The sequence below is a fragment of the Stenella coeruleoalba genome (genome assembly GCF_951394435.1).
Source record: "Stenella coeruleoalba genome assembly, chromosome: 5".
Lineage (NCBI taxonomy): Eukaryota > Metazoa > Chordata > Mammalia > Artiodactyla > Delphinidae > Stenella > Stenella coeruleoalba.
This window is the reverse complement of record NC_137150.1, coordinates 67,253,709-67,265,724: the sequence shown is the minus strand read 5'-3', so window position 1 is coordinate 67,265,724 and position 12,016 is coordinate 67,253,709. Positions and strand designations below refer to the sequence as shown.

Below are 12,016 nucleotides of genomic sequence, written 5' to 3'. Positions count from 1 at the left end.
GTGGCCTCTCCCGTTGCGGAGCACAGGCTCCGGACGCGCAGGCTCAGCGGCCATGGCTCACGGGCCCAGCCGCTCCGCGGCATGTGGGATCTTCCCGGACCGGGGCACGAACCCGTGTCCCCTGCATCGGCGGGTGGACTCTCAACCACTGCGCCACCAGGGAAGCCCTAGAACTTAATTTTACTCTTCTCTAAAATATGGAAAGTCTACTTACATTTTTGTGATCATGTAAAATAAGGAATTTATGAAAGTGTATGACAGACAGTAAGCATGCTGTGTATTGGTTTCCTCCTCCCTTTTATTGTTGCAATAATAAAACTGATTTATCCAAATGCTCAGGTTATTCTATTATAGAGATTTTATTGTTTTGGTAGGGCTATTACTGTATAGGATAGGTGGTAATTTAAAATGGTAATTTAAGCAGTAAATATTATTGCTAGCTCTAGAAAGGATTTCAGACCATCTTATCCTATTGCTTCATTTTATAGATGAGGAAACTGAGGCGCAGAAAGGGAGAGTATCTTTACCAAGTTCCCACAAGTTCATGGCTGCAGTGGAGCTACATTCCAGATTTCTTAGTTTCTCAGCACAACACAACTATTTTTCTTTGCCTCCCCCTCTTCCTCTCTCTGTCTCTCCCTCCCTTTACTCTACAAAGCAGCTTTCCAAAGTTACAGTCATTGGCTGAGAGGGACCCACTGGAGAAGACAGTCAGACAGCAGGCAGTTAAGACACGGCATCTGTTAATGTTTTCTTCTCATGTTAAATATCAGCTAGAGACTTAGGACAAGCCCTCTGGGGCGGCTGGACTTGTGCAGCTCACATGCAACACTGGCCGTCCACTCTGGCCTTTGAGATACTGGAGCACAGATGGACAGCTGGGGAAAATGCAAGAGTCAGCAGTTAATTGAAGGGCAAATCTGCGGTGTGGTTCAGGATCTGGGCATCTCTTCTGAGCAATCAGATTGTGGAATCTAACTGGCTCCATGTCTCTGTATGTCACCGGTATCTGTGTTCAATAAATATTTAGGCTTTGTGTTCATTAAGTATTTAGATATCTTATTAACTGTTTTTTCAAAGTATTTCATATTTACTTGTATTTATCTCCATTATTTATAATATGTGTCCCTAAGTAACATATTAAACAGTTTTATACATTAAAATAGTTTACTAATAAGTAAACTTCATGTAAAATTTTATTTTCTTATAATTCTATTAATCTTTTAACTGAAATATGTTTTGTTTATTTAAGCAGCTCCCCTCTACAGATTTTTTCTTCAGATTGCAGAAAAATCTTGGCATCTGGTAAAAATGTGTTTGTAAAAAAAAAGAGACAGGTAGAGTTGATCTCATCATTAAATTTTAACTTTTCAATTTTAAAATAATCAATAGTTTTTCATAACTTGAACTGATTTAGAATGAGTAGATACAATCAGTATTATCTTTCCGAGAATGTTTAATTTCGAAGTGAAATTTGTCAATGTGGAACCTTGAAAATGGTACAGATGAACCGGTTTGCAGGGCATAAATAGAGACACAGATGCAGAGAACAAACGTATGGACACCAAGGGGGGAAAGCGGCGGTGGCCGGTGGGGGGGGGGGAGGGTGCGGCGGGGATGGTGGTGTGATGAATTGGGAGATTGGGATTGACATGTATACACTGATGTGTCTAAAACTGATGACTAATAAGAACCTGCTGTATAAAAAATAAATAAAATAAAATTCAAAAAAAAATGTAACACAGACTAAGTAAGAAAGTGCTGTTGGAAAAATGGCGCCAATAGACTAGCTCCATGCAGGGTTGCCACAAACCTTCAATTTGTAAAAAAAAAATACAGTATCTGTGAAGTGCAATAAAGTGAAACAATAAAATGAGGTATGCCTGTGCATTAATCTCACAGACATTATCCTGAGAAAGAAAATGGACACAAAAGAATCACTGTATATGGATTTCATTTATATAAAGTTCAAGAACAGTGAAACTAAACTAATGAAAACAATTTTAAATGATTGCCTCTGAGAAGTGTTCACTGAGAAAAAAGCAATTAGGAATTTTCTGGGATGATGGAAATGTTCTATATCTTGATGGAGCATGAGTTACCTGGTTACATGCATTTGTCAAAACTCTGCAAGTTGTACACTTAAGATTTGTGCATTATATTGTATGTAAAGTTTACCTAAATAAAAGAACTATAAACAGAAAAAAAATGAAGCCAAAAAAAAAGAGAGAGAGAATGTTTAATTTAATTGAGAAGTGAAATTTGTCAGACCGAAAGAAGTAGAATTAATTATGTTTTAAAATATCAGTCACTCATTCATTCAGTTGATTGTTTATTGAGCATTTCCTATTTTCCAAGCCTTTGCTAGCGCATTTCTTACTGTATTACTTGTTATAAAAAGGCTCTATAGTAGGTATTGTTAGCCCCATATTCCACATGAATTAACTGACATTTAAAGGGGCCCGTGTCACATAACGAATAAAAGGTAAAGCTGGGATTGAAATCCAGGGTATTTGGGCTTCTCTCGTTGTCTCATGAAGTCTCAATAAAGTAATAACACTTATTCATAATAACGCTGCTAAATAGCACTTACTTAGCAGTGGCCACATGTTAGACATCATTATAGATAGTGTCTGACTTTTTTTTTTCACATTACTTCACACACAGGTAAGTATTATAAAAATCAGGAAAGGAATGTCATTTATTTGGCATTAAGAGATGCTGATAATTGAATCTCAGTCCGACTGTAAATCCTGTACTAGGGCTTCTTAACCAGGAATATGAGAATAGAATTCAAGGGGCTCATTAATCTGGAACCAAATAGAAAGTCATTTTCCTACTAGTTTTTAACTGAAATTTAGCATTTTCTTTAACGATGAATAGTGACCAAAAAAAAAAAAAAAAAGAAAAATCACAGTAGCATTGGAGACCAAGACAGACAAATGTAGCCAGCATATTGAAAAGGTTAAGATTCAAAAACTTCCATACTTCATCTCACAGAAGTCATTCCTACCATGTGCCTAGCACTGGGTTTCATAAATCAACAGAAAAAAATTACCCTTAGGGAGCTCAGAGAATTGCAAAGGAAATTGACATGTGAATATATATATATATATATATATACACATATATAGCATTTAAAGACCACAAGAAAGGTGGTGAGAGAAAAAAGATAAAATCACCAACTTTACCCCAAACAGCTCCTCAGGGAGAGAGGCCACCAGGAGACCTTCCTTCAAAGAAGAGCTACTTGAGCTACATCTTCAAGATGAAGAGGAACTCACCTTGCCAACAACAGTTCAGCAAATGAGTGAGAATTCCTGGTAAAAAGAATGACTTGTGAAAAAGCACTACAATGTGAGAGGCAAGGTGCATTTGGAGAACTCAAAACAGTTCAGAACAAATGGAAAGCAAGGTGTATGTCAGCGAGTGTCAGAGACTGAGGCTCAAAGCCAGTGGGGCAACGTCATGAAGATCACTGCCGCGGTAAGATGCTGAGTCTGTGAGCGGAAAAGCCTTGAGAAGGATCTATCTCCTATGAGGATGAGCAGCATGTTTAACAAATAAGTGTTCAGGGCTGATCTTTACACACCTTCATCATTCCCTGGCCATAAGGGCTGCTTTGCCTCAAACCCCTTAAGTATCAGATGTTTGATTTCTTAGAGGCGCAGTGGAGACAGCTGAGGTTGACAAGATGCCCCGTAAAGTAGCAGAATCCTCTTAGTGTGGGGTCCTGGGCTCTGGAATTTTAACCAGATGTTTGGACACAGCCTCCGTTTATTTTCCTTCTGAGCATGGTTCTCACTTTATCCTGTTCACTCTGACCTACAGCTGGGAACAGAGGCTGGAAACAAGAGGGTTTGCCTGAGTTCTAGGAGACAGAAAAGGAGGGAGATGAAAGCATTGGCACTTTGAATCTTGACTTCTGTTCAGAGATCTTCCCGCACTGCTCAGAGAGGAGTCCACAGCTTCAGTTGGAAAAAACAAGCGACATTTTCCAACACTATTGTTAAGCACTGGTGGGACTAAAGTTGGGATCTGATGGGCTTGTGTAGTAGCCCAGCGAAACATTTTATTACAATAACAGTCATTGGGCCCTTTCTGCGTGTCAAGCACTATGCTAATCGTTTTAGAAACATTAGCTCATTTTTTCCTCACAGTAATCCCATGAGGTAGGGATTACTTTTCCTACTTTACCGTGTAGAAAGCTGTGTTTAGTGAGGTTAAGTAGTTTCTCAGACTTCACCCTACAGTCCACCTGTTCAAGAGCCAGGATTTATACATGGGTCTGGCTGACTCCAAGCCCATGCTCTGTAAAGAGGCAGTTTTATGTAGTGGAAGGAGCACTTTTTAAGGAGTCTGGATCTAACGTCTCATTCTGCCACTTAATTTGCCACGAAATCTCAGCTAAGTCATTTACTCTGTTTCTTGGCTTTCTTATAAGCAAATGATGTACTACAGATATTTGTTGTGGAAACCAAATGAATTCATGTGTATACAAAGAGGTTTTGATGTTGTTAAATTCTACGTCAAAGAATTTACATATTTTTATTTATTTCAAAGCCTCAGTTGTTGTACCTATAAATTTGGGAAATAGTGGTCCTGAGTAACTCACATGGATGTTGGAAAAAACCGAGATGACCTATGAGGAAGTACTTTATAAACTGTAAAGTACTGTACAAATGAGGTAATGTGCAAGCAATCACCTTATAATTCTAATAGGCTGCAAGGGATTATAGTGATTACCGTCAGTTCCTCTGAGACTAATAACAAGTATCACTAGTTAATATTCTTTCACTTTTATTAGGTTCCTTAGATTGCTGTGGCATATATTTTCCAAGTAACTTGGCGTAGAACTTCCTCCTATCTAGATCTCCTTCTCCCAGACCCTCTGCCACTGTAAAACAAGAGGACACCAGCATGAAAGGAGCAGCATGTTCTTTGAATGACCTGCCAAAGTCAGAGCCTCATGTATTACATATCTTAAGAACTGCACATGCATTAATACTATAAAAGAGGTTTTGTGAGAGAGACAAATACAAACACCATGAGGTCACTTCTTCCAGAGTATAACAGGATGCAGATTCTTGGAAGGAAATAGTATAAATGTCCTCTTGGAAAATTTTGTCTCTGAGTACAGAACACATTATAAATTTTTCCAGAACCCTCCAACATACAGTACATCAAACAGTGTGCCTTTTCTTTTCTTTCCTTTATTCCCCTCTCTCTCTAAGTAGTTCTATTTTCAGAGAAAGGAGGAACAGCTGGGAGTAGCTTTTAGTTACCAAGGATTTCCAGCATCAGTTTCTGCTCTTCAGACCCCAGTCCATTTGCAGACAGAGCAGTTCAATCAGTCCAGAATCAAGATCCCAATCCCACTTTTTCAGCTGGGTGAATAGTCCAATTTTTCAGCCCTCTTCATCTGCCAAGGAGAACAGAATGACATGAAGTTAAACAAATACTGAAGTGGAAATCAAGAGATTTGGGTTCTATTAAATAATTCTACAGATAATTGTAGTATGACAAAATAACTCTTTTAATGATAGCTACTAAATTTCTAGCACCACTTGGCACAAGCTCACTAAATAGTTGTTGAATTGTAAGAAGTGAGTGTAAAACACTCGGTAATAAGCAAAATTTCAATGAAGGCATCACTGCACTGATCTGATCGTGGTATTTCTAGACTTCCGGTGGTGCTAGCCATAGTGTGTAACTTGGAACAAGAGAATGACTCCGGAGGAGGTATGAGAGCTTCAAGTTGAACTCAGGTCTGTTGCCTCCACGATACACTGCTGTCCTTATGATGAGTGAATTGGCATCTCTGAGCCTCAGTTTCCCCATCTATAAATGAAGCAGTTAGATTAGATAATCCCTGAGACACCTTCCAGCTCTGTGAGTTTACTTCTATACAGTACAGCACATAACAATTTAAGAAACTCTAGACTTAGAAAGAATTTTCTGTAAACACTGAAAGTTAAGTCCCCACTCCAGAAAAAAATAACATCATACACGCAAGAAATCGTATGATCTCTTCTTACAGACGGTAATGCCATAATTTCTGTGGATATCTTATTTGAGAGCTACATATCCAAAAACACCAAGTGGCTAGTTGCCCTCTTTTACTCTCATCCCATACCCTGGGTAATTAATTTTATGTTTTTAAAAGCCTCAAAGATTGCAACTGTTGATCTTCAGCCTTTTCTTTAGACCAGTGGTTTTCATTCATGACTGCACATTAATGTCACCTGTGCAGCTTTTAAAATGTGAGGATGTCTAGGCCCCATTCTCTGAGATTCTGATTTAATTGGTTTGACTTGATCAAGGTGGAGTCCGGACATCTCTTTTTTAAAGCTATCCAAGTGATTCTACTAAGTAGTCAGGGTTGACTAGAGCAGCGTCTCTTAAATTGTAATGTGCACATGAATCACCTGGGGATCTTGTCCAAATGCAGATTCTGATTCCATAGTTCTTAGACAGGGTCTGAGATTTTATATTTCTAATAAACTCCCAACATCACTCCCAAGTGATGTTGATGCTTTGACCCTTGCCACTAGAAATGTGATCCATGGGTCAGCAACATTAGCATCTTCTGGGAGAATGTTAGAATGCAGAATCTCAGGCCCCACCCCAGACCTACTATATTAGGGTTCTGGAGAGAAACAGATCCAATTGGAGATAAATACATATAATGGAGTTAATTATAAGGCACTGGCTCATGTGATTATGGAGAGTGACAAATCCCAGGCAGTAGACAAGCTGGAGACCTAGGAGAGCTGACAGTATAGTTCCAATCTGACTCTCAGGGCCTGAGAACCAGGATTGCAGATGGCATAGTTCTAGTCTAAATGACAGCAAGCTTGAGACTCAATGAAAGCTGATGTTTCAGTTTGAGTCAGAAGGTAGGGGAAAAGCCAGTGTCCCAGCTGAAGGCAGTCAAAGCTGGAGGAGTTCCCTCTAACTCTAGGCAGATCAGTCTTTTTGTTCTATTCATGTCTTCACATGATTGGATGGGGTCCACCCACATTAGGGAGGGCAATCTGCTTTACTCAGTCTACAGATTCAAGTGTTAGTCACATCCGGAAACACCCTGACATTCCCAGAATAATATTTGACCGAATGCCTGGATACATGACCCATTCAAGTTGACACAAAAAATTAAGCATCATATCTACTGAATCAGAATATGTGTTTTAATATATTATATATACATATGTATACAAGTAATACACAGAGTATGAGAAACACTGCACTGCAATAACAATTCTCAAAATTTTTGGTTCTATTGACCCTTTTCACATTCTTAAAAATTATTGAGCATCCCAAAGTATTTCTGTTTGTATAGGCTATATCTATCAATATTTCTTGTATTAGAAATGAAAACTTTCAAAATATTTATTAATTAGTTTAAATAACAATAATAAACCCATTATACATTAACATAAATAACATTTTCATGAAAAATAACCATATATTTTAAAGACAAAAAGTTATGACGATAACATTATTATACAATTTTCCAAATCTCTTTTTTTGCATTACGCGGGCCTCTCACTGTTGTGGCCTCTCCCGTTGCGGAGCACAGGCTCCGGACACACAGGCTCAGCGGCCATGGCTCACGGGCCCAGCTGCTCCGCGGCATGTGGGATCTTCCCGGACCGGGGCACGAACCCGTGTCCCCTGCATCAGCAGGTGGACTCTCAACCACTGCGTCACCAGGGAAGCCCTCCAAGTCTCTTTAATGTCTGGTTTAATATAACACAGGTGGATACTCACTTCTTTCTGAATTTAACATGTGGCAATATTGTATGTCATATAGACTCTGGAAAATTCCTCTCTACTCTCGTAAGATAAAGGGTGAAAAAGGCAAATAATATCTTAATATTATTGTAAAAATAATTCTAATTTTGAATACTCCCTGAAAATGTCTCAGGGGCCTCCAGAGGTCTCAGGACCACACTTTGAGACTGCTATTCTAGAGAAAATCTGAAGAATCTATATAATTCCTTCCAAAACAGTCAGCCTCATACCTCACCAATTCTACTGACATTTGGGGTAATTACAGCACTTTCTGGAGGAAGTCATCCCTTTTTTTCCACCAGTAAATTATGCAGTACTGCCAGTAGTTTCAAAGACCAATGATTAGAATGCCAGTTTTGAAATTTACTAACTTCCCACTCTAAGTTTTCTCAACCTCAGCACTCCTGATACCTTGAGTGGAATACTTTGCTATAGTGGGCTGTCTTATGCATTGTAGGAGTTTTCACAGCGTCTTTGGCCTCTACCCGTGAGGTGCTACCACATCTTCCCTATCGTGACAACCATAAATGTCTCCAGACATCACCAAACTCTAAGGCAAATGTCTCCAGACATCACCATCCCCTCGAAGGCAAAATTATGTCTAACTGAGAAGCAACGCTATAGACTAAGGGAGACAATGAGAGTGGCGAGGGTAGGAGACAAGGTTTCCGGCTCTGATTTCATCTTTTGTGTGGATTGTGGTACATTTAACAGGAACTGGAAATAAAGGGGGAGAAAAGCTTTGAGAGGAAGACAATGAATTCAAGTTTTCAGTGTTGATTTTGAAATATCCAAGGGCTCTCTGCATGATTAGAACACGGGGTGTTATCAGAGGAACTGCTACCAAAAGACTAGAAACAGAGGTTCTCCAGAGTCACACTATAACTGAGAATGAGAGAATGTCATCTAATTGGATATCAAAAAGAAATTCTTTTCATTTTTTTAATTATGTTCCAAGCATCTCATAAGACCTCTTATAAATAGCTGTTATTCTACCTAGTATGACCCTTTTACTGGTGAGAAACTGTACACTGAGAGAAGTTGAGTAACTGTTCAAAGTAAAAAACTCTTAAATGGATAAGTTTGGTTACACTCTAGAGTCTAAGGGCTTTCTCCTACCCCTTTCTCTCTCTCTGTCTCTCTCTTCTTTCTTTCATTCATCAAATATAAGTGGCTACCATGTTCCAGGAGATATGTATGGTGCTGCTATACATTAGAGTAAAGAAGAGATAGTACAGACTTTGTCCCTTATGGAGCTTTCAATCTAATAGCAAAATAGAAAATTAAACAAGGAATAACAATGTGTTAACTGCTATGATCGAGAAATCACAGGGCCACAGGGTCCCATGGCAAGACCATTTATCCCAGTCTCCAAAGGGCAAGTCAGAAAAAGCTCCCTACAGGAAGTGACACTTAAGCTAAGATCTCACTGATGAGTAAGAATTAGAAAAAGACAAGGGGAAAGAATGTTCTACTCTGAGGGAATACTATGTGTGAAGGATGCGTCTCTCAATTTTTTGCTGTTTTTAAGTCTAAATTCTTTTATTTTCTTTACTCTTTTATCCCAATGTCATTTATATCAGTTTGTTAATATATAATTTTATTAAACCACATCATAAATATGTGGTTATATTTTTTGAAAGTACCTTTCTCTGAATTTTAATTAAATTGTACCAGGAAAGGCAGTCTGGCATGGTGAAGCTTTGAAGCCTAGATTTCAAGAGTAAGACATTCAACAAAGCATTTCCCGGCGGGTCACGCTCTCGCTAGCTCTCTTTCTGCCGCCATCTTGGTTCCGCGTTCCCCGCACAAAATGCCCGGTGAAGCCACAGAAACCGTCCCTGCTACAGAGCAGGAGTTGCCACAGCCCCAGGCTGAGACAGGGTCTGGAACAGAATCTGATAGTGATGAATCAGTACCAGAGCTTGAGGAACAGGATTCTACACAGGCAACCACACAACAAGCCCAGCTGGCAGCGGCAGCTGAAATCGATAAAGAACCAGTCAGTAAAGCAAAACAGAGCCGGAGTGAAAAGAAGGCACGGAAGGCTATGTGCGAACTGGGTCTTCGACAGGTTACAGGGGTTACTAGAGTCACTATCCGGAAATCTAAGAATATCCTTTTTGTCATCACAAAACCAGATGCATACAAGAGCCCAGCTTCAGATACCTACATAGTTTTTGGGGAAGCCAAGATCGAGGATTTATCTCAGCAAGCACAGTTAGCAGCTGCTGAGAAATTCAAAGTTCAGGGTGAAGCTGTCTCAAACATTCAAGAAAACACACAGACTCCAACTGTACAAGAGGAGAGTGAAGAGGAAGAGGTTGATGAAACAGGTGTGGAAGTTAAGGACATAGAATTGGTCATGTCACAAACAAATGTGTTGAGAGCAAAGGCAGTCCGAGCCCTGAAGAACAACAGTAATGATATTGTAAATGCTATTATGGAATTAACAATGTAACCATCTTGAAAAGAGGACCTTTTTTTGGTGTTTCAAAAGAGTAACTGCAGCTGGGTTTGAAATTTGTACTGTTTCTATCATTAATAAAGTTATGGCTTCTTGTTGGATTAAAAAAAACAAAGCATTTCCCTCCCAAATTTTCATTTTCTTCACTTGTAAAATGGCAATGGGCTATTCTAAAGACCATAAAACATAATATATATGGAGATGCTTGTGCAGATGTAGGCTTTCCATAATAACTGGACTATTATTCTGCCGGGTCAAAGGATCAGCACGAGTAAAAGTCATGAAATGTGAACACAAAAGGCATGTTCAAGAAAGCAAATAATCCGTATTAGCTGGAGCCTTGAAATCTAATGCAAGAGGAAACCGAAAACTACATTTAAGCAGTATGGTTGTGGGTCTTAAATACTAGAGGTAAGAGCTTACTGAACTTAATAGACAGGTCTCCCGATGTAGGTTATGAGTCTTTACTAACGACACCAGAGCAAGAGCCAGTATTCTCTGGGGAACTCTATAGCATCTGGTAATATCTATAAAGCTTCTATAAATAACAACTGATTATATGCTGCTGTTTTCACAACTGATTCGGGAGCAGTGTAAATATTTCTTCAGTTTCCAAGTATTCCTGATTTGAAGTTGGGCTCCAGAAAGCTGTTTAACAGATGCAGTAACATTTTTAAGGTATACAAAAAGAAATATAAATGTTAGGCTAAATTTAGAACTATCTTAAAATTTTCCGGACTATGAGATGTAGCAGTCCAGCCATGCAGCTTGTGTATGCAAGGGGTGGGAAAGTGAGATAGTCACAACAATAAGGGTCTCGGGGACCAAGCACGTGACCTTGGCAAAGTTGTGCTGAGTGACACAGGACTCTGAGGTGAACGCGGTGATGACCTTGAGAAAGCAACTGTGCTATTGAGTGTTCTGGTCTCAGACGCAGCCAGAGGATCCCGCTGAGAAGACCTTTGGAAAAAATGTACAGTTCAGAGGGAGACATTGCCAAGATTCTGAGGCAGTTCTGAGAGGTCTTCTTGAGGAAACCAGAAAGGCATCTAGTGTTATATAAAGAGCCTGGGTCCAGGAAGCAGAATACTTGGCTCTGAGGCCCAGCTAGTAACTATTAGCTGAATCTTCTACAAGATACTTTACCACCCTGAGACTCATTTTCATCATCTGAAAAATGGAATAAAGTTAGAGACTTATTCATAAGGTTGTTGTGAGAAAGAAATAATATTGCATCTTAAAAGACTTCTATGGAATTTAAGGTATTATACAAAATGTAATACATAAAACATAAGTGGCAGACCAGAGAAGTCAATAAAAAAAACTATTAAAAACTGGAAATTTTGTTTTAATTTTGTTTTAATTTTTTAACTATATATATGTTTGTGGGGTTTGGAGCACATTGGTTTTCTAGGCTCTAAGGTACCCAGATTTTATCTTGAACTCCTATAGTCCCTTTCCAATAAAATTAAAAGAAAATTCCTATTTGAAAAGCAAGATAAATCTCAACTAAAGACATCATTTAATAATTAAGAAAAGAGGACATGAATCGATGGCATCGCACAAGAGATTGAACCAAACACAGGGTTAGAAATGCCCAATGTATAGTTCTTGCACAAATTGAGACAGTATTTAGGATTCTCTTCCTGATGAGACAAGGGAAGAGCCTAGAGTTCAAAACGTATTTAAAATTAACATTAGAAGCCTTTCTATTCCAGGGACAGACATTCACTGCTGTACCTTCTTCACTGT

At 39.0% G+C, this 12,016-nt stretch overlaps 1 protein-coding gene across 1 annotated transcript; it reads left to right on the top strand.

The window, feature by feature from the left end:
• The first annotated feature begins 9,555 nt into the window (after nt 1-9,555).
• LOC307186677 (nascent polypeptide-associated complex subunit alpha-like) lies at nt 9,556-10,391 on the top strand. Its single transcript, XM_079922092.1, has one exon. The coding sequence runs from the start codon at nt 9,611-9,613 to the stop codon at nt 10,256-10,258; it is 648 nt and encodes a 215-aa protein (XP_079778218.1). The 5' UTR covers nt 9,556-9,610; the 3' UTR covers nt 10,259-10,391.
• The last annotated feature ends 1,625 nt before the right edge of the window (nt 10,392-12,016 follow it).

Bases quoted from the DNA above. Each gene is read 5' to 3' on its own strand.
- LOC307186677 (XM_079922092.1), top strand. From the start codon at position 9,611: ATGCCCGGTGAAGCCACAGAAACCGTCCCTGCTACAGAGCAGGAGTTG.